Below are 26,654 nucleotides of genomic sequence, written 5' to 3' on the forward strand. Positions count from 1 at the left end.
TTGCGTGGAAGGTTTTTATTTTGGAAAAGCTGTGCAGAAAAACATTCAACCAAATGTTGCTGTGAAAAGACAAACCCAAATCTTAAGCGTTAAAAAAAATTCAGATCAACCAAACTAGCTCAGAAGAGGGGGGGAGGCCAGTAATGGTGGGAGGACTCACAGCCTGTCAGGCGGACGGCGGGCCTCCAGCGGGTAAGGCCATTTCCCTGAGCACTTTGCAGAGGAAGACAGGGCGGTCGCAGGGCTGGAGTGGCAGTGGCCGAGCCCCGTCAGAGTCCTGCTGCAGACTACCGTAGTGAGGCAGCGCGGGCCCCGGGGAGCCGTGCCAGGAGCATCGTACCGGTCCCTCAGGACGGAGGGTGGGGGGCGGTGGTGAAGGAGTCAGGGGTATGTTCAAGGTTGGCTTCTGATCAGGGCCAATGGAGGCAGCTGCTTTCAGGGCGAGTGTGGCTGGGCTGAGGGCTGACTGCCATACCTGTATGTCCTAAGTTCCAGGCGTAGGCAGGAAGGTGAGGGAGGGAGAGGAGGGGACTGTGGTTTCTAGGTCCTGGGTCATCAAAAGGACAGGCATATATGCAGGGGCTCTTCCCAGCCTTCACCCTGAGCCCTCTTCCTAAGTGACCCCAGTGATGTTTCCACTGAGAGGCTCTTCTGGCCTGGCGGGCACCGCCCCACCACATGGGTGAGGGTCCCTGTGACCCACATCACCGGCCTGCCCAGGAGAAATGCGGAAGCAGGCCTGACAAACGGGAGGGGCCGAGCCTTTGTCCGAGACCTTCTCACCAAAAGCTTTCAGGAGGAGGAAGATCTTGAGGCTATGGCCACACTGTTCTCTGGCACCATTCCTCTGTCACTGCACCGTGAGAAGTCCCTCGCCCTCCCTGAATGTAGTCACAGGGAGCTCTTGAGGCCTGTGGGTTCCCCATGTTAGCATCAGGGCCGCCTTCTCCCCAGAGTTCCTGGGACTTCGGAGCAGCTTTCCCAGCTTCCCTGGCTCGGGGAAGGAAGGGCCTGGCCCATGTTGAGTCTGCTGGGCCCTGGGTCAGCAAATCTGCTCCTCTTTCCCCTGCAACAGGTCTGGGGGTAGCTGATGATGAGGGTGGTCCAGGGCCCTCCTGTCCTGGGACAGGCCCCAGTCCCCTTGATCCAACAGGTCCGGGACAAGGGGACCAGAGGTGGTGGCAGGGCGCTCACTTTCTGTCTCCACTCCATCTGGATCTTTGCTGTTGCAGAGTGGCACTGATTCCAGTTCTGTCCCCTCCTCCCTGGCTTTTTGGCTTCGTTGGGGCCAGTGGCAGGGTCCGCTCCTACAAACGCGGTGGGAGGCCACATTCCTCTGGCTCAGGTATATTTCCAGCATGTAGTAAATGGTCCAGAAGATGGTAAAACTGCCTACCAGCACCAGAGTCTGGGAAAGGTCCAGCACCTGAGTTAGGGATGGTTTCCCAAAGCCCTGTGGCTTTCCTCAGCCCAGAACAACGAGCTCAGAAAGTCCCTCACCTCCCAGGGACCGCTGCCCCACCTCAAAGCACTTGACCCCACTGAGCAGTGCCCTCTTCGAGCTGGCTAGTAGAGTGGGGACCCAGGTCTTCCCCACCCCTCACTTCTCAGGTCACTTGGAGCACCCCAGCAAGGACCGATCCCCCCCGCCCCCAGCCCCCTCCTGCCCACCTGGAGCTGGAGGCTCGGCCTTCGTACCTTGAGGGTGTTAGGGGTGATGGTGTAACCATCTTCCTCGGGGATTTTCAGCCCGGGAGGACAGGGCAGAGTGAAGCCATCGTGCAGGTATTTTCCACTCATGGCACTTTCTAACAGTCTGTGGAGAAGACAAGGGATGAGAACCCGCTCTGGAACTTGGTTCCTCTGCCTCCTGCCCTCACCCGTCCTCCCACCTTACCGCCGAGGAGAGGGAAGTCCCAGGGCAGCAAGGGGGTGGTGGTGGTGTAGTGTGGGTTCCCAGGGAGGAGGGGGCCCTCAGCGGCCTCTCCCAGCCCCCGGGAATGGCCGTCCCTCTGGCACATGAGTCTGGCACCTACCGCTGTCTGTCCCTGATGTCTACTGGACTCCACACAGAGCCATACAGGGTCAGCTGCCACTGTTGGAGGGTGCCGGCCTGGGGCGTCTCGTCTCCTAGAGGGGCAAGAGAAGCACCGTGAGCCCTGCCCCTGTGCTGGCCGTGTGAGCAGCAGAGGCCCTGCCCGCCCCCCCAACCTGGGGGCTTGACCCCACGGTCAGCTGAGGCTGTGCGTGTCCCACTGGCTGGGGGGCTTCTGCAGACGCGCCTCACGGGTGCGCTCAGGGATGGACACGGGGAGGCTGGGAGGTGGGACTCTGAAGCAAGAGGCTCTGCCTTTAGCTCTTTCATATTTTCAGGTTTCAGCTGGGATTTTGCTTGGGGGAGGAAATAAAATGTCCTTCTACTAAATTAAAGGAAAGTTTGAAAACCACTGGTCTAGGGAATACCTAGCTTGACTGGAAGCCGGGAGAGCTGGGCTCAGTTTCCAGTCTCCTCGCTGGAATACTGTATGACCTTGCACCGGCCACATCAGACCTCTGGGTGTACCTCGGTTTTTCAAAAAAAAAAAAAAAAAAAAAAAAAGAAAAAGAAAAAACCAAAAAACCAAAACAACAAAAAACAAAACCAAAAAACGGTGAAAATTAGTCCTGCCCTTACCTGCCTACCAGGGCTGGCCGAAGGACGGTTATATGTGAAAGGACTTGAAATGTGGTTTCAACAAGGAATTTTTGTTGCTATCCTGAGGAAAAATGGATCAGTCACTTCTCCAAGGAATATGAGAGGGAGTACCAACGAACAAGTTTAGATTTCGGTGCCCATATTCTAGATGGGGTGTACTTCTTGGCATCTACCCTGTTGGTCCAATGGCGACCCTACGTATTCCCCGTGGGACGGTTTCTGCGGGGACTCTGAGCTCCAGAGGGACCAGATGGAAGGGCAGGCAGGCTTACCCACATCCCTGATAACAAGTCTGTAAGTCCCCTTCGCTCTCTCCCCCCAGCATCGCACAGTGGAGAAGGTCCAGTCATTGAAGCCATTGGGATCTCTGGGGGAAAAACAGAGTGGAAAACCTGGTAGGCGCGGGGCAGGGAACTGACCCTCGGCCCACAGACGTGATTTCCTCCCTGAAGCAGCCATGAAAATGTAGCAGTTGTTGCCTGAGCTACAGTCACTAGGGAGCGTGCCCTGAGGGGTCCTCCAGTGCTGCCTCTGTCCCCTGGGAATGGGACAGAGGACTCGCATCAGTGTGTCCTCATGGGAAAAGTAAAGGTGGCAAGACCACAGGCTGCGGGAGCTCCACAGATCTAGGCTTCCCGTTACTTCCTCAGGCACTTCCTAGCTCTGTGACTTGTTTCCGCATTTGTAAAGGCAGCTTACAAAGGATTAGAGAAAATATCTGTCAAGTGCGGCGCTTAGCACATTGTAAGTGACTTGTACAACGCAGGTCAGAAATGGCTTCCAGCTGCCACAGTCAGCCGGTGCCATGATAGCTCAGGCCGGTGCCTGAGTCCACTTTTCCCGTATCTCTTCCTCACAAAGACCCTTGTTGCAAAAAGAGCTCAGAAGGGACAGACAGGTGTACGTACGAGTCCATGCTGCGGGGGGCGCCGATGAGGGACATCATGCCACTGGGGCAAAACAGTTTGAGTTCCAAGCTGCCGCGTCGTGGATGACTGATGGAGACGGTCACGGCCACGTGCTCTAGGGTCCTCAGCCCCGACATCTCCAGGTCCATCCTGCTGACTGTGGGAAGTCAGGCTGGGCAGCTGGGAAACCAGCCCCATAAGCACTTACGCCCTCCGTCCATCCCCGCACACACAAAGGCACATACTCATCGAGGCCACGTACAAACACCTAAGGCAGTCCTAACCAGGACCTATAGCATACACGAGTGAACGGAACGTGGAGGCTGCTATCAAGGGATTTACAATCTAGTTTATTCTCTCACTGGGGTGAAAACATACTCAAGACACAGGGTAAGAATCAAACAGAGCAACGTCATTCATTCAGCCAAAAAGTAACTTCGTGAGTCCCTCCTACGTTTCAGGCACCGTACTAGACACTGGGGATAGAAAGGGAAGTTGGACGTGACCTCTACCTTCTACCTGAAAGTGGAGAATGATACGGTGTGAGGAATACATAACTGATGCTAGAACAGAGAGGAGTCAGGTGGGTTCAGGCGCACGGCAGGGAGACCCGCCGAAGAAGGAGATGAATACAGACTGCTAGAGGGTTTTGGTAGGTAGCCGTGCCATCCAGGAAGGGAAATGGCACAGAGGTAGAGGTGGAGGTGGGCAGGTCTCTTACCGAAGGCGATACAAATCTCTAAAAACAACTACTGAAATAAGTACACTTCGATGAAATTATGCTGAATGAAAAAAATTCACTATTAAAAGAATGCATGGTGCACGATTTGCTTTGTGTGATATTCATGAATCACGTTAAGTGTGGAGACAGACGCCAGATTAGTGGCTGCTGGGCGCTCACAATGGGGCTGAGGGGACAACCACAAAGGGGTGATGAGAAAGTCCTGCGAGGATGTCGGGTTCTGGATCTTGATTGTGGTGGTGGACACACAAGGCCACATATGTGGTACAAATGCACAGAGCCTCCTCCCTACCCTGAGACACACACACACACACACACACACACACGCACACGCACACACACGAGTGCACATCTGACTGGCGAAATCTGAATATGCTTTAGAGACTGTAGCAATGCCATTGTCTTGGTTTTGATACTATACTGTAATTATTTCAGATATTAACACGGGGAAGAAGGTGCGTGAAATCCCCCTGAATATGTCTTCGTGATGCAGTGAATCTACAGTTATTTCGAAACAAAGTTTAAGAGAATCACAAATGACTGAAGTAGAAGATTCAGTTGGGGAATGTTAAAAAATCAGGTGGCAACGAGAAAAAAAAATCTCTCTAAAGCGCTTCTTCCTTCACTTATTCATTCCAACAGGCAAGGCAGAGCCCAGCACTTGCACTTCACACTGAGAGTGTGGACGGCGAGGATTGAAGGACGAGGAGGAAAGGAAAGGCTGGAGTCTGTGGCACTGCTTCCTGTCCTCCCGGGACCTGTGCCCACTGGCCGCCTGCGCGGCCCCCTCCCACTGCGTTCTGGGAGGCGCTGGACCCTCATCCACCAGGGCTTCCAGGACTGCCCCCCCGCCCCGCCCCGTCGTGACTGCACCTGCTTTCTCTCCTTAGCTCCAAACTTCCTTTCCATCCCACTTCCATGACCACACCCTGGGCCTGCTCATTATCTGGGACGGCCTGGCTCCTGAAACTCTCATGGCGGGTTTCATCAGATTAATCAAAGACATATCAGAAATGCAGCTGAACAAAACTGAAAAGAAAGAGGCCCCGGCAAGCGTTAGTAGCACGTGGGTGAATACCCATCTCGAGCTCCCTTTGGGCACGCGTGTGCACGTGCACGTGGTCTTCAAGTCCATCTGGCAAGTCTTCAAAGCCAATGTCCTCCCTCTTCTGGAAACGAAGCCATCCTGTCCCTCCACTTCCCTCACTCCTTTCCTGACCCCTTCCTTCATTTCCTTGTGGTCCATCCAGCTGCCCTTTCCTAACGGCTCAGATCCCACAGCTCAGCTCCCCAACACTCTCTTGTTTACGCTCTCAAACCCCTCTGCTTTCTTTTCCCTTCACAGCTAGTGGCTGGCAAGGGTTCAACGAGGGACCGGCCCCCTTATCCATCTTCTTGCTTATGTCTTTCCTACTGCAGATGAAAAACAAAAACAAATATAAACCCTTTCTCAACTCTTCGCTTCCTTCTACCCACCAGTGTTAAGAACAGGGGCTCTGTTGGGGCATCCGGGTGGCCCAGTCGGTTGGGTGTCCGACTTCCGCCTAGGTCATGATCTCACGGTCTGTGGGTTCGAGCCCCGCGTCGGGCTCTGTGCTGACAGCTCAAAGCCTGGAGCCTGCTTTGGATTCTGTGTCTCCCTCTGTCTCTCAAAAATAAATAAACATTGAAAAAAAAAATTAAAGAAAAAAAAAGAACAGGGGCTCTGGAACCATCCAGTCTGGGTGCAAATCCCAGCTCAGCCCTGTCCTAGTTGTGAGAATCAAATTTGTTTCCTTATGTGTAAAAGGTGGATAGTAACAGTACCTGCTTCATAGGTTGCTAGGAGGATTCTATTAGTTCATATACATACAGTACTTAGAACAAGCACCAAGTACGAGGACCACGTAAGTAGCGGATATTATTTTCCTTTACTGTTGAGCTTCTTGGAAAAGATGTCTACATTCGCTCTCTCTACTTCTTACCCCCTCATTCATTCTTAACATTTTTTCCTGTCAAGATAGCATAAGTGGTTTTAAAAGCAAGTTGGCCCAGAAGGGCTCAGCACGTAAAAGAACAATTTCCCACCCCATCCCTCGCCACCTTCGTGAGCCACTCCCCAGGAGCAAACACTTTCTCTTGCTTTTGATTGTTTTCTTCTGGGATCTACCTTCATGTTTCCAAATAATAACTACGTATGACTATTTCATGGCTTATCAATTTTTGGCGTTATTTATCAACTTTTGATTACAGCAGATAAAGATTTAATACCACGCCCACATCTTCTCCCTACCTTGCCCTCCCCTCCATCTTCTCTAAATGGAATTTAGCCAAGTGGTACGTAATGATCATATTTCATTTTCTGAACAACTTGCTGACTTCCCCTCTGGAGTTAATAATTGCCCTCCTTTTGCTTTACTTAATTTCATGTCCCCATCACTGACTCCTCCCCAGCTGCACGGAAGAACCACACGAGCTCTCTGAACACTATTTCTTCAGATGAATAGATTTGAAGCTCCCTCAGTGCCACGGTCCCTGGGAGACTCACCCTCTGCCTTCTGGTCTCCCGCTCCTATCTGCTGCACTGCCGTTGGGTTGGGACCTTCCTTTCCTTCTCCCTTGGGGTTTCTGCCTCCTGTCTGTCTGTACTCCCTTTCTCTCTTCCCCACCCTTTTCTCTCTTGGTGTTTCCTTCCTTGTGGAAGCACTGTATCGTCCAGCAGTTTCTGACACACGAAAGCATGAGTAAGACTTGCATGCCTGAAAGTATCCGTATCCCACCCTCCCGCATGATAATTAGGCTGACTTTCGGCCTTGAAAATAACTGTCCTCAGGATTTGGAGGTTTCCTTTTTCAAATGGCCAGTGATCCTTATTAGCTTCAAAAGCCAGTTGGAAGCTCTAAGCATGAGTGGAGCTTCCCTAAAATTAGATGGCCTGGGACCTGACCAGTTCGTGGAGGAGCCCTCCATATGAGTATCTCCGAGGCTTTTGATGAGGGGTCCTTCCATTGTTCCAGAGAGAAGCCTTCCAATCACCTGGCTCCAGGGCCTTGGGATCTCTCCCAGTACACTCTCTGTCTCTGGAGAATAAACCTCCCAACTCCTGCCAGGATAAGGAAGGGGAATCACCTGGCTGCCAAGAACGGGAGAAGGTGCCCAGGAGTCTACCTTTCCATTGATCCCTATTTTTTGCCTCATACCTCATGTCTGTGCGTCTCCGTGCATCTCCCGGAGCACATGGGGCCTCTAAGTCCTGAGCCTTTTGGGATTCTGTGGCACGAAGGGGCTTGTTTCTTAGCATCACCCTTGTAGGTATTTGCTATGCAATTTTCTCAGCCCTGCTCACTTCTCCATTCATTTTCCAGCTTCCAAAACTGTGATGAGATCTCTCATTTGCTGGTCTCTCCCATTCTCTTTGTCTTTAGGCTTATACCATTTTTACTCCTTTATTCTCATTTTGGTGAGGTTTGGGAAGAAAAGCAGAAATAAAAGAACATGTTCAATTTGCCATCTTTAACCAGACGTCTTCTCCTGTCCTCATTAATTACTTAACAAAGTGCAATCCAGCTTTGCCCCTGTGACTACAGTGAAACAACACTCAAGGTCACCAATGGCCTGGGTGGCAAACCCAGGGACGCCCTTCTGCCCTTGTGTACTTGCCCTCTCGCTGAAACTGCCATGAAATCTCGTGATGCTGTCCTCTGGATTTCCTCCTACCCCTCAAGCCCGTCTCCTCTCTCCTCATTTTTCTTCAGAGGCATATTTCCTCTGTTCACTCCTTTAATGTCCCGGGTCCTCTTTTATCCTTTGTCTGCCCGCCAACCCCGGTGATGCATTCTTCCCCAGACCTTTTCTTCCATTCCTACGCTGGTGACTCCCAAACCACTGCCATCAGTCTAGACCTTTGAACTTATTTCTTCAACCGCTTTCTGGATATCACCTCTAGGTGTTGCCCAAAAGCCTGAAACACAGCAGAGTCAAATTCTCAGCCTCAATCTTCATACTCTGTAGCCCTTGCCCAGATCTGTTTTCCCACCTGGGTTCTTAATCTCATTTGATGGCATCACTATCTAGATGTTGCTCAAGCTAAATAACTAAGAAATCTTTTTATATATTAATAAATATGCAATACTGATTTATATAAGTGTATAAATGTACATATAAACATTTATATGTACATATATATAACATATATATATATGTTATAACATATATAAACATATATACATATGTTTATATGTACATTTATATAGATATGTGTGTGTGTGTATATATATATATATATACACATACACTCTATGGAAAATTCCAAGCATACCTAAAAAAATAGAACAGATGTCCTCAACACCTAACTCCCATAATTATCAATGTATGGCCAATCTTGTTTCACCAATGATCCTCACTTCTTCCTCTTCCCAGAGTCTTTTGATGGCATCCCTAGGCACCAAGTAATTTCATCAGGAGAGACTGCGTATGTATCTCTAAAAGATAAGAGACTGTGGGGTGCCTGGGTGCCTTAGCCGGTTAAGCATCCAACCTCATCTCAGGTCATGATCTCACCACTCATGGGTTCAAGCCCTGCATTGGGTTCTGTGCTGACAGGTTGGAGCCTGGAGCCTGTTTCAGATTCTGTGTCTCCCTCTATCTCTGCCCCCCCCCCCACCCTTGCTCTCTCTCTCTCTCTCTCTTTCTCAAAAATAAACATTAAAAAAATTTTTTTTAAAGAGACTGCTCTCCTTCACCCTTCCCTACCATCAGTTGGTGAGAGCTTATCTTGAAGACTCCTCACACAGATTTTAAGGTCAAGTCCAAACTCCTTACCGTGGCACATGGAGTTCTAGCTGGTCCTGCCCCCAGACCCTCGCTCCAGCCACACATGACTCGTGGCCCCCTGAAGCTCTGTTGCCTCTGCACCTGTTGCCCCTGCTGCCCGGATGTCCTTCTCCTCCCCTCTTCCCCTGGCCAGCTACCTGCTGAAAGGCCAGTCCTGGCTTCTCCGAGAGCCCTCCTGACTTCCCTGGACACCTGTGTCATCTCCACTGCAGACGGGGCACCTTCCCCCTACCAGACTGTGAGCTCCAGAGGGCAGGAATCCTGTCTAACTCTGAATCCTCAGAACTTAATACAGTGCCTGGAATGAGGTGGGTCTCGCGTTCGCAGAATGAAAGAGTGAATCAATTAAGAGACATGTCACAGAAATAAGCGAAACAGTACACTGCAGTGGAATGGACAGGGGAAGACCGGGGCAGAAGCAAGGGGTACAGCGGGGCTGACCATGCCACAGCTTCACGTGTGGGAGCCTAGGGAACGGCAATGGCTCTGACAGAAACAGAGGAAACCTGGAAAGCAAGCTGGCTTTTGAGGGTGACAATGAAATGTTAAATTTTGTGTATGTGAAATGCAGCGTGCTGGCAAATACCCAACAGCACATGTGACCTGGGATAGGAAGATGAAGGGAAATACTGGCAGCACAGTTGGAGGAGAGCATTAACACGGCAGAGAAAGGGCTTACAGAGAGTAAATGACACGTTCGAGAACATCATGGAACAGAATGGAATCCAGAAAGAGCCCCATGAGGGCCCGTCTGCATTCAGATGTATACACGGTGGCATGCTACCTGCCTTTCTTACTGGTGTGTTAGAGACATAGGTGGCCGTGCGTGTGTGGACACTAGAATTAAGGCAGCTAATACCTTAAATGAGTGGATACTTAGAATAGTGCTTGGCACATAAAAAGCATTCAAGTCATAGTTGATGATGATCATATTATTATTATTGTTTGGCCTTTGGTAAGTTGGGGTCTTTTTCATCCCTCTCCCTGTGGCCAGAGGGCTTTCTTTGTTCACAACCTTGTGGAAGCCATGACGATCTCTGTCCTCCCCCTGGTAAGGGATCACAGTAAAAGATTTCGATCCAGGAATCGTTTGTGGAGAGCTGGTAGTCAAAGTCACGAAAACTGCTGCACAGTTCGAGAAACCAGAGGGAGGAGAGAGAACTGTGGGATGAGTCTAAAGAGGCACTCACGGTCTGGGAGTAGTGACAGAGCGAACAAAGGACACGAGGACCTCGGGCGGAGAAGCTGGAAGAGGGCTCTGGAGCAGAGGAGGTCCCGGAAGCTGGACAGGAGGGAGGCTGCTGCCAGGGCCCCATTCGTAGGGTCAGAGCAGCAGGCCGGTCGAGAAGGATGAAGTCGGAACCAGCCCCCCGGGCCTGGCCGGGAAAGGGGCGCTGTGAGCAAGGAACCGAGTCTTCAGTGGTAGAGAGCGCAGGTGATAAAAGTGAGCCATGGCTTTAGTTAATTCACTTGAAAGGGTTACAGGTTACAGGACAGCAGGGACTTTGTTTTGTTTCCTAATAGGTGAACGGAGGACACTTGAAGGCAAAAGGAAGAGTTGGTGGAGAGGGAAAGACTGGGTCGGACAGGTAAGGTGTGGAGAAGGGAAGGAACAGGACTCATCCTGTAGGCAGAGGTGAGCCCGTTATACTCAGACTGTAAATAGGGTAAGATAGGCGCAAGGGGTTTCAGGAAATTTCTGTAAATACAGAGTCTCTTGTGTTTTAGACACTCCTCCCAAACCCCACTGTCCCTCCCACCCTCTGGTGGAGATTTCAGACCCAGAGTCAGATGTAAAGGAACGAAGGGCCTCCAATCCCTTTTCGTCCATAACCTCTGTCTCGCTCTCGTGCTGCCCAATATGACAGCCACTAGCCACTAGCCACTTGTGATTAAATTTAAATATAATAAAATTAAAACTCAGCTCCTCACACAAGCCACATTTAAGTGTTGAATAGCCTCAAATGGCCAGTGGCCACTGAATTGAGCAGCACAGATAGAGAACATTTCTATCGTTGTGGAAGGTTCTAGAGTCTTCGTGGTATTTTGCCTCTTCTCCCATCTCAGCAATGTTCAGCTCCCTCCACCTTATAAAAGGTCCATTTTGAGCCCTCAGACACCGACTATCCCAGGTCTTGGGGGGAAAAGACTACAGGTTGGCTATGGGAGCAGGTCTCTAGACTGTCTAGGACTGAGTTGCCCTGATCTTTTGTTAATTAGAGTCCCTTCAACCTCCAAGCATCCCCACAAGCTTGCACTTTCTGTCCTGTCTGCTCGGGGGGCAAATGGAGTCACGACAGAGGGGAAGACACCTTTTCCGACTGCAGAAGTTCACAGCAGTCCTGCCTGCTGCCCTCAACACTAGCAAAACTCTGGGTCTGTGCCTCCCTTTGCTTCATCCTCTTCCCACCATTTGAGTCCCACTGTCCCCAGCCCAGGACAAGCTGTCCTTCCTTTTGTGTTGCCCGGTGACAGACAAGCGGTGGCCAGGCACCTCTGTACGTAGGGAGGTTTGCCACACAGGCTGGGGCGATGTCCCCCGGTCAGACAGGAGGAAGCAGAGGATGACGAGACTGGAAAGGCCCCAACCCTCTTCTAAGTCAACTTCTACGGGACAGGTGCGATTATGGGTTACTTTGTCACTTAAAGGACAGGGGGCTTGGGAGAGGGAGCCGTGGGGGGAGGTACAAAAGGCACACTATCTCCAAGACTCATGAGGGCAGAGCCCGGGGCCCTTCATTCCCAGGAATGTTCCTGCACTTCTCTGCCTTGGCTGATGCCCTTTCCAAGATAGCATTCCTTTTACGGAAAACACAATGAACGGGGCCCGTGGATCTTCTTCCACGTAGAGGGAAGCTGGGCGAGTGCTGGACGTGGTTAGGGAGAGAGACGGCGGAACCCCTGTCAGGGAAACCTCCGCCCCAAGAGGCCGCCCCTGCCTGTCCCTTCTTTGGCTACTCTTCCTCTTGCTATTACTCTGGTCTGATCACTTTCTAGGATCAAACCGGAAGAAGTGAGGACGGAGTTCTAATTTGCGCACAGAGCATGGCATGCTTCAGTCTTCACACAAAAACAGCAAATAACCCTGCCTGTCAAAATTCTTCACGGGACCGCGCCGCCCCCCCCCCCTCCCCCCGCCAGTGCTCACATGGGGCCTCAGGGCAATCTTCCCCGCAGATGCACAAGCACCCCCATCCGGCTTCCCTCGTCTCTGGGCAGGGGGTCAACCTCGGTGCTCCTCACAAACCACATCTCCAATTTGCAGACCCTCAGAAAATCCCACTGACCCCAGGTGTGAGGGACGGGTGGCTGCACCCCAGGGTGACATCTGCGTCCTCCCATCCCACTCCTGACACACCCCATCCAACTATCTGTGTATTAGACAAGCTGGATAATCAAAGGAAGAAACTCATCTACTTCATCCAAAGGCCACTGGGCTGAAGAGAACTGCCTGGCAAGTTCCTGGCATGCAAGTCAAAGGAGCATCTTTCAACTCCTGCCTTGTCTGCCCAAGTCCCAGTGGCGCCCCTCCCCCAGCTATTCTGACCGGTTGCTCAGCAGTTCGTCTCCACTACTAGTAACTCAGGAGAAAGGTCTTATTTAAGCAGCCAGGGGGCCAGCCAAGTCAGAAGCAGCAACATGTCCTAAAATGGTCAAAGAAAACGCCACAGGTCTGGCTGCAGCTCAGCTCCTAAAGGAAGGGGCTAGAATCGGGCAGGGATGAGGAGTTTGACTTCCCCCGTTACCCCGCCCCAAACCTCAATCCCCAGATTAACCCCCTTTCTGCTGACTACTTACCATTCCATAGGACCTCCAGTGTGTGGGGGGCCAGCGGGATAGCCTTGTTCTCTTTTAACACAGGGCTGACATAGGAAGCTAAGTAAGGGACCGAGGTCCAGATCTATTAAAGGAAAGGGGGTGGTGGTGAATGAACAAGACCGACCACACACGCATGCACACACACATCAACTTGATCCTTAGGGCCCCGCTCTTATTTTCCCTCTCCTCATCACCTTCTTTCAATCCCAAGGCTCCTGCTGACCCCTGGGAGTGCTCCCTATGGAACCAGAGGCCATGGCTGTGTCCAGGGTGGAAGATGAGAACCACAGCACCCTGAGAACCCCCAGCTATACTCTCTACCAATAGTTTGGAAGCCTCAATGACAATGTTGAGCCTGCCTCTTCATTTGAAAAATGGGTCATCTAGGATAGATGAAACAAAGAACACTAAGTACCCACGATGCGCCAGGCAATGTTTTAGGCGTTTAGCCCCCTCCCTCGGTCGCTCCATGCAGGGGTCCCTGCCCTGTCAACACCTGTTCACCTTGGCTGCATTAACGAGTCTCCAAGCATTGAGCAGGCCGAATCCATGCTGGTGGCTGTGGCTGAAGCCTGCCTCGTTGGTGACCCAATCTGCACGGCGATCCTCATACTGAGAGAAACAGAGATCCTGGTTAGTCTCTGGGACTTCCAAAGTGCAGCTGACCTTTGGGCAATTCAAGGGTGGGGTACTGCCCCCTGCCCCCCAAAGTCGAAAATCCACGTATAACTTTTGACTCCCTAAAACTTAAGTCCTAAGAGCCTACTATTGACTGGATGCTTTACCAACAACACAAACAGTTGGTTAGCACATTCCATATATGTATTATGTATTGTATTCGTACAGTAAAGTCAGCTGGAGAAGAGAAAATGTTATCAAGAAAACCACAAGGAGGAGAAAATACATTTACTGTGGATCCACACATTCAGACCCATGCTGTTCAAGGGTCAACTATAATGTCAACAACCTAATTCTGGTTTCCTTGCTCGCCCTGCTGGCTGACCCGGTCCAGACTCTCCCACCAGGGCTACTAGGAATGGATTCCCCAAGGAAGGCTGGGACAAAAGGTCAGAGCCCCATGATGTCACCACCTCCATAGCTTGCTTCTAGAGAGGGAGCCAGGAGTCACCGTCCCTGGAATAAGGGAGCACAGCCAGAGTGCTCCTGTGCAGGTGAAACAGCACAGGCAGAATAGGTACGGATGAGTTGAGGCCTAGGATCTTGATGGGGTCCCCACGCCTGTTCTAGACACAGGCAACTCTGAAAAGCACCGGGCACCTCACTTGTGGGACATTTAGAGTCTGAAGCCTCCTGATCCCTGCAAGTCCTTGGAAGCAGAACCCTGGGGAAGGCTGGGCCGGGCCATGGCTCCGGCTGCTAGGGTCTCACCTGGGTGGCTGTGAAGACAACGATGTGCTGGACGTCACGCCAGGTGAGACAGGGCCGCACCTGTAGCATCAGGGCTATCATGCCCGCCGCCAGAGGGGCTGCGGCCGAGGTCCCTGTGTGGCCCTCGGTGCAGCCTGTGCCCTTCTGAAGGTCCCAGTCAGTGGTCACCTGGGAAGTGGATTGGGGGGTGGGGGGGACTGGGTTAGACACGGAGTTCACAGGTGCTGTGGAGAGAGGGGTAGGGGACGGGGCCTCGGAGGAAGGCTCTCAGGTCGGCCCTGGCTTTGTGAGAGCTGAGTCTTTGACCAGAGGGAGGCCCACTAGCGGGTCAGGATAAAGGAAAATCCCTCATTACCCTAGGCCCCAAGGGACAAGCTCTGGAGAGCTGAGAAAAGAAGGCAGTTTACAGGGCTACTCGGGAGGGTCCGGCTGTGGGCAGAGAGGAGACGGAGGTGTGGGAGAGGCCTTATGTGCAGAGGACGGTTTCCTGATTCCTGCTCCTCTAATAACTGTGTCCCGAATTCCCCAGCCTGGCCCTCCAACCCCCGCAACCAAGCTAGACAGAGGAAGTGGCCCGGGGGGATGGGGGGGCAGGCGGGCTTCTGGGCCCCAGCTGGAGCTGGGACAGCAGTGACGGCACCATTCAAGGAAATCCAACTTGGCAGCCCGGCGATAGGGGTTGGAGTGACATCAGTGCGAACAAAGGGAATGTGTTCCCAGGGAGAGGGAACTGTGCCCTCGCCCACCCTGTGAGCTCAGCAAGGGCTTAGTGTCTACACTGCCTGCCCGCCCTGCTGCTCTGGGCCTGGTGCCTCACTATGGTTCCCGTGAGTCCCCCCCCCCCCCCCCCCCACTCTACCTGTGGTTCTCAGGGGGAGGTGACAGTGGGGGACGGGAAGGAGAGTTGCCTGGCGGAGAGGGATGGCATCCAGTTCTTTTCATGCTCCTATCAACCCTGGAACCACAACGGGTTTGCCTAAACCTGCTCCACTATGTGGCACTTTGGATGTGGCACATGGTGCTGATGTTAAGACTCGAGAGTTTTTTTTCTTCCAGGCTTCTCTCTGGGTCAGACACCAGGGAGGTAACTTCTGCCAAGAGCTACCCTTTCTCCATTGTACTCACTGCTTCCCTCCCAGCTGCTACAGCAGCTGCCAAGGGATGTGATTTTCACTCAGACACTGTGCGCTCCCAGGAGAAAAAGGAAAAAACCCTCCAAGCTGTGGTCTCAATGAGATGGGGAAGGCTGGTCTGTGCCAGGGAGCAGACTGATTTTTTTTTCCCTGTTAAGGAAAAGGCGTCACCGGGACAGTCTCGTTGTAGCTGGGAGGGCTGTGAATAGGCCTAGGTTGGCGGGAGCCCTGGGAAGCCATAGGAAAGTCCAGGGACGCACCCCGGCCAGCCATAGGGTGGGCAGTGCATGCCCCGTGCTCTGTCCTCAGGAAGACCGCTCCTCTGAGCTGGTCACTGAACAGAAACTGGCAACGCGGGGTTTCCAAGGAAGGACATCCAAAAGCTGGGAACTTGGATAAGGAAACTCTCTTTTCACCTCTGGACAAATCACAGTTCGGATGGAAGGTGGGGGTGGGAGTAAGAGGTGGAGCTGAGTTAGGGAACGGCCAGAGCAGCAAAGCAAGAATGGCACCCATGCTGGTGACGCCTCCTTGGGAGTGGGTTCCCCAGAGTTCCACCAGGGTTCCCTCTTCCTCTTCCTCCTCTCCCAGCCTGGCCTGGCTGGAGTGCCCTCTGAACCCAGACCCCTGCCTGCTGGGCAAAGGATCTCTTAGGTTTTCATTTCAACCCATTCCCTCCACCTTCCTCCCTGGGTGGGGGTGGGAAGCTGAGGTCCCCTGGCACAGGGCCTTGGAACCATGTGTTGACCAGACGTCACTTACTGGCAAAACAAAATTTCAGTTTTGGAAAACGAATCTGACCCAGCAGGAAGACAAAGCAGCCCAATTCCCAGTGGCCCCAGAGAGACCTCCGTACCTGGGCCGCTGGAGAAATGTGATACCCCCGGGCTCCAGCCCAGCTCTTCCCCATCCCCATACTGCTCTATTCTGGGCAGCGGGGACAGGCAGAGAGCTGTAGGGTCACAATCCAGAGACCTGACCCCAACCTGCTGGGATGGAGCTAAGCCAGTGGGAAGCAGGCATCAGACTCTGAATTCTTCAAAAGCTTCCCATAGCCTGAGAAGCTCCACTGCCCGGCTCTAATCTCTTGTGCGATAGGGCTCCAATTCTAGCTCTAAGGAAAGAACTGTTTCTTGGGCTGACTGAGACATTTCCCGGACTCCTTTTCCTGCCCATCCCATCAAGACAACTGCTAGCTTTACTCCTGATGAGGAATGTGACCAGAGCTCACAGTATTTACATAAGGGCTGAAGAGTAATGGAACGAAGGGTTTTTTCCTAAGCCCAAAGAAATTAGCCAAAGCCCAAATTCTACCAAAGGAAGACACTGCACATGAGTTCTTTAATCAGTGTGATGCTTAGTCGTTCCTATAACAAAATATATATTTGTAAGTTAAACTTTTAAAGATAAAGGCCATTTACAGATCTGTTTAGAGTCTTCGGCTCTGATTTTTCCAACAGTGGCATGCCCTCTGAGATCCGTATCTGCTAAGAGGAGGAACGTAAGGGACGGGGCAGGGAAGCGGGGACACGAGGAGACCTGGCTGTGCTGCCCGAGGGAAGTGTCGTGGGACGGGGGTGGGGAGCGCGGGCCCAGGAGGCACTCACGATGCTCCGGAGCATCTTGTCCCCGCCACTGAAGGTGACCGCCAGCATGGAGGCACACTCTTCCGCGTAGAAAGGCATCCGGCCCTCCTCGTCCACGGCACCTGGGGAAGAGAGGAGGGGGAGCGGGAGCTGAGTTATCATCTGGGAGGCTGTCCTGAGTTTCAGAAATGATCTCAGTGGCCCAAGTGCCTCAGAGTGCCCACGCTCGTCACCTGAAGAGGCAACCTCAAGCGGCAGAGGGTATTCTGTGCCCTAAGACCCTTCTTTCCATAGGTTCCGGGGTAAAACGGGGGGAGTGCCACCTCTATACGGACTCATCCGTTCACACACTCATTTTCCTCAATGCTTATTAATTATCTACAGCAGGTCACATGCTGTGAGGGGCTCTGGGGCCACAAGGGAAAAGTCACAGTCTTGATCTCAAGGAGCCTGAAGTCAGGGAAGAAGTCAGGTAAGTAAATGAATACAACGGGACAGCAGATGCTATGGTGGGGAGCACAGGTACGAGGCATTTAATCCAGACTAGAGGGGGTCAGGGAAGGCTTCAAGCAGGAGGCAAGTGGCTCATGGGAAGAGAGGCTGGAGCAGAGCCTAACCAGATGATGGGCTGAAAGCTTCCCGGAGTAGGGTGTCTACTAAGGACGTCCTGAGGTCCTGTGAGAACAGGGATAGTCCCTCCTAACTATGTGAGCCTGAAGAGAAGACTGTACTTGGACAGTTAGACAGACACACAGAAGCCAGGGCGCCCCAAAACACACAACCCCCTCACCACTGAGGCACACCCCCCCAAAAATACACAATTCCCTCACCACTGACTGATACACACGCCAAAATGCACAATCTCCTCACCACGGAGTCCCTCACACACTGAAACGGAGTCCCCTCCCCACCGAGCGACACACACACACACACACACGCACTCACACACATGCACGCATAACCACCAGGCCGCTACCTATGGTGACGGTGTAGATAGAGTTGGCATAGCCATCATAGTTGCAGTTGTCGTTGTGCTGGCCACCGTTCCCGCTGGCTACCACAAAGATGCTCCCAAAGCCCCGGCGGCCAGCAATCACCCCATGTTGCAAGGCAGCCTGAGGAGTAAAACCATGCTGGGATCAGCTGAGGAACTCCTAGGAAGACCTCTACCCTCCATACCAATTGCCTCCTCCCCTCCTAGAAAGAAATGCGAAAAAAGCCCAAAGGCACTGGGGCATGGGAGAAGGAGATTTAAAGAGGGTTACGAGAAGGGGAGGAAGACGTTAGCTGAACGACGGTCTGAAGGACATACGCTGTTTGTCAGATAGGGCGGGGCTGGAAGTGGGGCGCTGAGCCCCAAATCACAGGGAAACAACTCAAAGCACTGTTCCACTTCTCTAAGAACCAGGGTCCCCCAAGCACCCCCACCTCCAGGTTAGGAGTGTTCTCCCAAAAGGAGGTGGGAGGGCTGGGGGATGTGAGTCTGGCACCACACACGGGGGTGGGGTGGGAAAGGGGGCGACCCGTGGTAGTTCTAGGACCTGAGTGGAGAGGGTGTCCTAGGTCTATCTTCATGCACTTCACTTACCTTTCCAAGCTGATGGGGGCCATCCACTGTCTTCCCGTCATCATCTGGTCCCCAGCTGTTGAGAAATACCCAGAGGGGAGAGCCAGAGCCACACCACGGCTGCCCACCCAGGTCTTAACTGACCCCCCCCCCCCCACCCCCCGGCCTGGCCTCTTCATCTCCTCCCAAGTGCTCCAGGCCAGGACCGCCATGATCACAGGACATAGGGTTCAAGGATTCAGCCCTCACTCCAAGGTGGAAAACAGAAGTATGCAATAAGGCTCTTTTTTCCCTTGGAAACTTTCTCAGTTTAGGACTGCTTTAACCTGCCCCTGAAAATCCTTTCTCAGGTCCTCAGGAGCAGGACACAACACATATTAGTAGTGGGGGACGGGGCCACCCATCTCCTGACGTAGAGCTCTAATACCAGGCTTGACGGGAGAGCACCCACAAAGGAAGTACTCAATCTGTGTGGGTTCTTGGGTCGGAGGAGTTCTCGATTCCTTCTCTAAGAGAAATGTACGCTGAGGATGATGTCATACATTTAAGGGAGGTACTGGGAGGGGGAACAGGTGCTGTCATTGCCATGAGGGCAGCCCAACTTCAGTTCCCCCTTAGGCGGGAACTCAGCCTCTGCCCCCTCCGCAACCGTAACCATAATCTGAAGCTGGACGTGCATTTATGTACGTAGGGCGGCGGGGCTGATGCCGGGCATTTGGCTCGGCTGTGGTTGGAGAGGAGGCCTCATGAGCTTATTAAACATAATGAACATGGGCCAGACTGCAGCACTCCTCATATGGCAACCGGATTCCTGGGGAGACACGGGGCTTAGGACTGAGGAAGGACCCAGTGGCCAGGGATCTGGAGAAATCCGAGTGATGGACTTCTGGGTCGAACCCAGTAAGAGGCCCCTGGCTGGGACCTGGCTGAGCCAGCCCATCTTGCTGTTGTTGGAGGATCCGTGCCAGGTGCTGAAGCCTCGCGCCCTCACCGTGTTCCTGGCTTACCTGCAGCTGTAGATGTCGTTGATCTGATAGTGTTTGTTGAACGCCACAGCCTCCATGCTGTCTGTGAGGGGTCCATCCAGCACCCGGATACCTAGGCAGCGAAGGCCACATCAGCTCCTCAGTCTTGTTGGCCCCCTAGACGGGGAGCAGCGTGGTGGGAGCCACACGTGGAGACTTACTTTTCCCTCTGAGCGCTCCTGTATCTCTGAATTTTTATACCACGTGTATGGACCATGGTGGTTTTTAACATAATGCTACATCTTAGATTTTAAGGATCATGGGGTCTGTGGGAAGGGGCCTGGGCCACAATGTAGGTAGCTAAGTTCCCTTACTTGCGTTCTTAATCACGTAAAACAGCAGTGCGATGCTTGACACATAGAAGGTGTTCAAGAAAAGGTACTCATTACCATTACTACTCCGTGGATGCCTAATTTCACCCTCTCAAATGGGGCGGGTCACATCCCGGCGACCATGTAAGGAAAATGGAGCTTTCAGAAGGGACTTGGTCCCTGAAGTTTCTGGCTCGCTCTGTCGCCTCATTTAGGGAGAGAGTTGCTGACCTCTGCTGGCGTGTAAGAGGAAAACGGTCACTCTATTCAGTGTGTAGTTTCCAAGCATTTACGAGGAGGAGTCATGGGGAGGGCTTCCCCGTGTACACCCTTTGCGTTCTGCTCTGATGGACAAAGGCTGAGAGGAGGAGCCTTAGAACGATCCCCAGTGGGGGCCAGCGCTGCTCCGCTCTCTTGAAAGGAGGGAGAGCAGACAGCGACCATCAGAAGGGATGACAGTTGGAGAGCTGGGCGATAGCAGAGGAGTCTCCACAGACATTAAGGGTCAAGGAGGAAGGGCAGGTAAAAGCGTACTTGGGAAATTATGAAGATACAAATATAACCTAGATAAGGAAAAGGAGTTACCATTACAGTGAGTCGGGTCATTTGATGGGACATAACCACAAACAGAAAAAGGGGGCAGGCCATAGAGTGGCTGGGGCTCGAAGTCTCCATCCCACATTGAGACCACTCTCACTTTTATCTGTTGTAGATGATAGGGTTTGTGGCTAACAGCATGTCTGAGACACCACGGCACTGACAAAACCCAATGAACTCATGTGTCCCACAGACACATATCATAAGCTTCCCTTTGCCCTATGCTATGTGTGTCAACAGTGGGATCAACGTGGTTCAGAATCTGGGGGAGGGGCAGGCAGGGGATGAAGACGGTCCCGCAGGAGAGGCCCATGAGGCCGGAGTGGCAGGTACCTGCTATGCGGCTCCCATACGCCACTCCCACGGCACAGAAGCTGTTGTTGGGCACTGCGGCGATCTCGCCCGCACACCTCGTGCCGTGGTGATTGCCGTTCTCCACGTCTGGGTGTGGCATAGGGTCAGGGTCGTTGGAGTTGAGATCATAGCTGCCCTCGGGGCTCTGAAACATGGCAGGGGCGACATGGTCATTCACAGGCTTTCAGGGGTCAGGCCCTGGAACTCAAGGAGAGAGGAGACCTGGGGAAACTGGGACTTTGGGGCTCCGGGCCAGCACAACAAGCCTGTCTGTCTCTCTCTGCAAACCACCCAGGCTATAGGCATGAGATAGGACACGCGGGGCAAGACTGAAAGTGCCACAGGGCTCAGGGAACTTCGTTCTCATCCGTGGTGGAAATGGGTCTGGGAGACTGCTCCACGGCTTGGGAAACCCAGGTAAAAGAGATCTAGGGCTACCTGAAGACCAGGCTAGAGAGGAAGGTGCTCAGAACTCGTGTGGAGAGGGAAGTTGCCAACAGGGACCGCTCCTTACTCCCCAGGGCAGGGAGCAGCAAGCGGAACCAGGAAGTGCCACCCAGAGTCCTGTCCCTGTGTCTTAACTGCCAGACTGGAATGCCGGCTGGGGGCAAGGGGAAGCTCAGCCGTCCCATCTCCCGGGCCCTTTTGTGTGGCCCAGTGACCTGGAAGAAAGGGAACCAGACTAAGGCAACATCAAGAAGGAGGTGAGACACGGGGGTCGGAGGGGTTGTCCCAGGGCCACTCACATAGTTGGGTGCGATGTCCTGGATGGTGTGCTCCACTCCGTCATCCACGACCACCACAGTGACCCCTCGCCCGGTTACATTGCGTTCCCACACACCTGTCACGTTGATGTCCCTGCCGGGGCTCCGCCGGTTATTCTGTAGGAGACACAGGGTCAGGAGCTATTCTCAGAGCCTTGGGAGGCCAGTGACACACAGCATAGCTCACAGACAAGCAGGCTAGCAGCCCCTTTTCACGCTTGGCCACCCTCAAAGAGCCAGACAGAGGTTGTAGACCGATAGGTCTAGTGGGGACAGATGGACAAGTGAGGGCTTTGCCACAGCCTAGCTCCCTGGGAAAGCCTGGCGTCATTCACGGGTGGTAGAAGTGAAATGTGGCAAGGTTAAGGGTTGGACGATACAATTATTATGCCATATAATATGTATTTTCCTGGGCGCCTGCGCGACTCAGTCGCTTCGGCGTCCGACTCTCGATGCCAGCTCAGGTCACGATCTCACTGTCCGCGAGTTTGGGCCCCATGTCGGGCTCTGCGCTGACAGCGCTTGGGATTCTCTCTCTCCCTCTCTCTCTCTGTCCCTCCCCCGCTCACACTCTCTCTCTAAATAATTAAACTTAAAAAATATATATACATATATATACCATTTTATTAACATTACATAACATGCTACGAAGTACTTATCATGTGTCTGACACACATGTATTAATTCACTTATCCTAACCATAACTCCACAAGGTAGGTACTGTTACAGTCTCCACTTTACAGAGGGGGAAACTGAGGCAGAGAGCGGTTTAAGCAGCTTGCTCAAAGGCGTGTGTCGGTGAGTGGTGGAGCTGGATTAGACTCCAGGCAGCCTGGTCCCAGAACCCACACCCTCACCTCTGCAGCCCACTGGCTCCCCAGAAGTGAGTGCAGGGAAGGCGAAGCCCACAGCTGTGTCTCCTCAGGCAAAGGATGGGGGGCAACCGAAGAGTAACACAGTCAAAAGCCCACTAACGAACGGAACACCCAGAACATATCCACCGGGAAGCCGAAAACGGCAGGGCTGGACTCACCAGGTGCCACTGCTGTGGGTACTTGGGGTCATTGAAGTGGACACTGCGCTTGGCCCGCTTGAGCAGCCTCTGCTCCGAGTGCCAGCGCACAGCTTCGTGCCCGGATAACACGGTTTCCGCCTGCTGCCGGGCGGCCTCCGCCTGCTGCCGCCCAGCCGGCTGGACGAAGAGGTAGTAGCCGCGGAGCTCCCCGACGCGCCCAGCATTCAGCAGTCCCGCCGCCTGGGCCAAGGCGTCTGCCTGCTGCTCCAGGGTCTCTTCCTCCCCTCCCAGGCTGTCCAGATGCACGGCCCAGCTTAGCCCCCCCAGACCCTGGGCTCTAGGCCCATCGGCCCCTGCCAGGCCCATGACCCAGGGAACCAGGAAGAAGAGCCCGGCTAGCTCCAGCCAGAGGCAGGTGGGCAGGCCCGGGGGGGCATCCAAGTGTGGCACTTTCTGCCTCCCCTTCGGCATCAGAGCAGAAGGCTGCAAACAAACAGAAAGGGCATCAGAGACACCTGCAGGAATCTGCAGGCAGGCCAAGCCATCAATGTATTACACCTAGAAGTCCCCAATCCACTCCTTTTTTAAATACCTGATCCTCTCGTTTTATTCACACTTATTCCTGAGCAACAGGGATAAGCCCTCGGGGGGGTGGGGGCCAGTGCCAACCCCAGGGGATACCTCCACGGCATGATGGGCCAATCGCCATCTCACCAGATAATCAAATCGAATGTCCAATTGCTAACGGGCAACGCACTGCTCTTTGCCCCTGTTGCTGTGAAAAGGGCTTAGAAGTCATATCGCTCCCATAGGTTACTGGCAGGATCATGACTGCTCTTAGAAGAGACCTTCCTCCCTTGAGAGGGGACATAAATCTTCCCCCAGCGGACATCTCATCTGGTTGTCCTCAGGGCCGACTCCCCACAATGGTGCCCCAATCCTACCTGGACTCTATGTGAGGGTGAGCTCCTGGTCTGGCTGACCACCTCACACTCATTTTGTGCAAATGGAGAAAAGGCATCACTTTCACTGAGTGGTGCTGGCTCTGAGCACAGACTGCAGACCTGTGGGCCCCAAGAAAAGAAGAAACGGTGTCCTCCCAAACCCAGGGGAGCAAGCAGAGGCTAGCCATGAACTCCAGGACCTGTGACCAAGGGAACTGGCCAATGATCGAGTATCACTTTCAGGGATCTCAAGTTGGCTGCAGACTGGCAAAGAACTGGCCAAGTCAGTACAGAACCCAGAAACCCTACTTCTTGTCCTAACCATCATGCCACCCTCTTTTCTTTGGCCCCCAGAGGCCTAGAAGAGGGCTTGAACTATTGCCAAAACACCCTCATCGAGAAGCAGGGAGTACTGCTTCCTAGTAGTCTAGGTGGTGGCTAACTTCCTGATTTCTGTATCTCTGACGGAGGCCAGGGGAAGTAAGAGTAGGCAGGAAGCAGTGGAAATGGGGAAAACCGGACAGTGTGAGTGAAAAAAGCAAGTGGGCAACCGGGCAACCGGGAAGGAATGATTGGAAAGTAGCACTAAGGGGCTATACCCTTACGGACTAGCTTGGCAGGTTGGCTTCGAAGTGAGGGCTGAACACCAAACCCGGGGCTGGCACCCATGGCTTGATTTCAGAAGGGCCGAATTTAGAACTGGTGGGCAACTGTGGGGACAGGCACAGGTGGGTGGGCAGCAGAACATGTGCATGCCCACGGGTGACTGGGCTCCTTCAGAATCATCTGCTCTGTACTCGTGTCACCCCGAGGCAGGGCTTAGTACCCACACACATACCCAAATGGATCCAACTCAAAACATTACAGAAAAATAGGTATTTTACTGAAGTCTCTTTGGAAAGGAAGAAGGGAACTTAACGCCACCTAACTTTTCCCTCCAAAAACCTGCATTCCACATTTCATTCCTCCTAGCCCTGCGGCAGCCTCCACTGTCCCAACATAATCAGATGCCTTTCCCACACATGACTAAGTAAAACAAAGTCTTGCCAGATAGCCAGATTATGCCCCACTTAGGTAGGCCCCTTCAGTCTCCTAGATCCCATTGATTTCCGGAAGAGAAGAGAAACCTGGCCACCACTTCCTCCTTCTTTCTGGCAGAGCAGTACCATCTCCTACTTCCACCCCAGGTTTCTGGGAAAGGAACCTTAAATACCCCCCTGAAAGCAGAGCACAACCTCACCCAACTGCTTTGTGCATCTTTACAGCTCTTGGGTGCCAAGGGTGAAAAGAAAGAACACGGGCAGCCCAGAGTCCAGGAAAGAGTCTGTCCCAAGAGGCTGTCCTCCTCCTCGTGCCTCTACACCCGCTTCCTAGAAATCAGGCTGCGTCTACGGTCAGTTTCACTTACTTCCCTCTGCCCCGTGCAATGTGACCCCCTCCTCAGAGGGACCCGTACTACCCTGGAATCGGGACCCTACCGCCCCGTCTCCCGGCGCTGCCCCAAGCAGGGACTGAGGACGCCCTCGGTGCAGCCCCCTCGTCCTCGGACGCGGGCGGCGCCCCCCCCGAGCTCTGGGCCGCCCGGACTTGCCAGGCCCCGCCCCCACCGAGTGCCCAACTCACCGGCTCGGCCGCAGCTGCTGCCGCCGCCCGCCTGCGGAAACTCGCGGCTTCCCGGGAGCCCGGGGAGCCAGTGACAGTAGCATCACTTCCGCCCGGCGGTGCAGCCAATCAGCGGCGAGGCCCCGGCCCGGCCGAGCGGCCCGGAGCAACCGGCGCTAGGGGGCCGGCCGCTCCGGGCATCCTCCGCCAGGAGAGGAGCGTGTGGGCGCGGTGGGCTCAGCTCGCCTGGCCCCACCGCCCCGAGCTGTCGGGGCGTCCTCCACAGGGGCACTGCCCGGAGGGACCGTCTTGCCCTTCATGGCGTCCTCTGGAAAGGGAATCTCGGTTTTGACCTTTACAAACACCTCGTTCCTCTTCTCTCTCTGATCGCCATGGCCCCGACTCTCTCTGGGACCTTTCCAGAGGGGCTCTTCCCTCCGCTGGGTCTCCTTCCTTCTCGCGGTCGCCTCACTCTTCCTCCCCGCGCCCCGGGAGAGTCCACTTGTATCTTAGGGGGCTTCCGCGGAGTCCGCGGCGCTCGCACGGCGCCAGCGCTGGCCGCTAGGGGGCGCCGTCGGGGGCGGCGCGGTGCCGCCGCAGCCGCTCCTCTCCCGGCCGGGCCTCGCCCGCTCCGCTCGCGCCGCCGGAAGTGGGAGGTGCCGCGCGCGGGCCGGCGCTCGACCCCTCCCCCCGAGGCTCGGCCGCCCCCTCCCCCCGCTCCGCCCGCTCAGGTGCGTCCCGTCCCTCCCCCCTTGCCTCCCGGGGGCGCGGCGCGGGAGGTGTGTGCGGGACGGGCAGGCGGGGAGGGGGGCTGCGACGCCGGGGGCCCGGGCAGGGGCGGGGGGTCGAGGCGGGGGGCGTGGAGGGGGCCGAGCGGACGGGGCCCGGGGTCCCGGCCTTAGGAGGGGGCCGGCGCTGGGCTCGCGGTGGGGGGCCCGAGCCAGAGGTGCGGGGGTCTCCGGCTCCAGGAAGCGGCGGGCTTAGCGGTCTCCGGTTGAAGCGGCCGTGGTCGCTCGGCGCCGCTTCCCCCATTGTCCCCTTCGCGGCCGTGCCCCGTCCTCCCCCGAGCCCCCGTGGCTCCCGGCGTCGCCGCCTCACTGGCGGCCGTCGCAGGATTCCCTTGACACGTTCGACTTCCCACCCCGCGCTGCAGCCTGCAGCGCGCGGTACCTGCCCCGCTCCCCCTTGGGCTCCGGCCGCGGAGTTGCCCGGAGGACCCGTGCCCTGCGCTCTCGTTTACCGGGCACCGAGGACCCGCGACCCCGGGCTCTGTTGGGGCAGGCTGTTTGCACCCGAGGGTGCAGTAATGGCGATTTGGGCCCGTTCTCGCCTAGGAGCTTTGTATAATGGGGGAAACTGAGGCACACAGGGTTCCTGGCCTGTGACTCAAG

The 26,654-nt window shown here is 54.3% G+C and overlaps 2 protein-coding genes across 5 annotated transcripts in view; one reads left to right on the top strand and one right to left on the bottom strand.

The window, feature by feature from the left end:
• On the bottom strand, window positions 1-25,417 carry PCSK7 (proprotein convertase subtilisin/kexin type 7). 2 transcript variants are annotated; one of them, XM_023239142.2, is made up of 17 exons: window positions 25,285-25,417; window positions 23,662-23,781; window positions 22,736-23,200; window positions 21,685-21,819; window positions 20,918-21,083; window positions 19,659-19,749; window positions 18,673-18,727; window positions 18,061-18,199; window positions 17,106-17,206; window positions 14,366-14,533; window positions 13,481-13,588; window positions 12,956-13,058; window positions 3,604-3,760; window positions 2,968-3,062; window positions 2,037-2,130; window positions 1,699-1,816; window positions 1-1,426 (listed from the first exon to the last, which is right to left on the bottom strand). In XM_023239142.2, the coding sequence occupies exons 3-17, from the start codon at window positions 23,186-23,188 to the stop codon at window positions 1,043-1,045; spliced, it is 2,367 nt and encodes a 788-aa protein (XP_023094910.2). In that variant the 5' UTR covers window positions 23,189-23,200; window positions 23,662-23,781; window positions 25,285-25,417; the 3' UTR covers window positions 1-1,042. The 2 variants fall into 2 exon arrangements, with proteins under 2 accessions (XP_023094910.2, XP_023094912.2); XM_023239144.2 differs by having other exon boundaries at window positions 1-1,408; window positions 25,285-25,415.
• A 101-nt stretch (window positions 25,418-25,518) lies between these two features.
• Window positions 25,519-26,654, top strand: part of RNF214 (ring finger protein 214) — a 54,462-nt gene continuing 53,326 nt past the window's right edge. For 2 of the 3 annotated variants that reach the window (XM_023239140.2, XM_045038355.1), the window contains exon 1: window positions 25,519-25,994. In XM_023239140.2, the coding sequence (XP_023094908.1) occupies window positions 25,656-25,994 (339 nt within the window). In that variant the 5' untranslated portion in view covers window positions 25,519-25,655. Of the gene's footprint in view, window positions 26,043-26,654 lie in introns of all 3 variants that reach the window. The other variant, XM_023239139.2, reaches the window with a different exon arrangement.

Source organism: Felis catus, chromosome D1, assembly GCF_018350175.1.
Source record: "Felis catus isolate Fca126 chromosome D1, F.catus_Fca126_mat1.0, whole genome shotgun sequence".
Lineage (NCBI taxonomy): Eukaryota > Metazoa > Chordata > Mammalia > Carnivora > Felidae > Felis > Felis catus.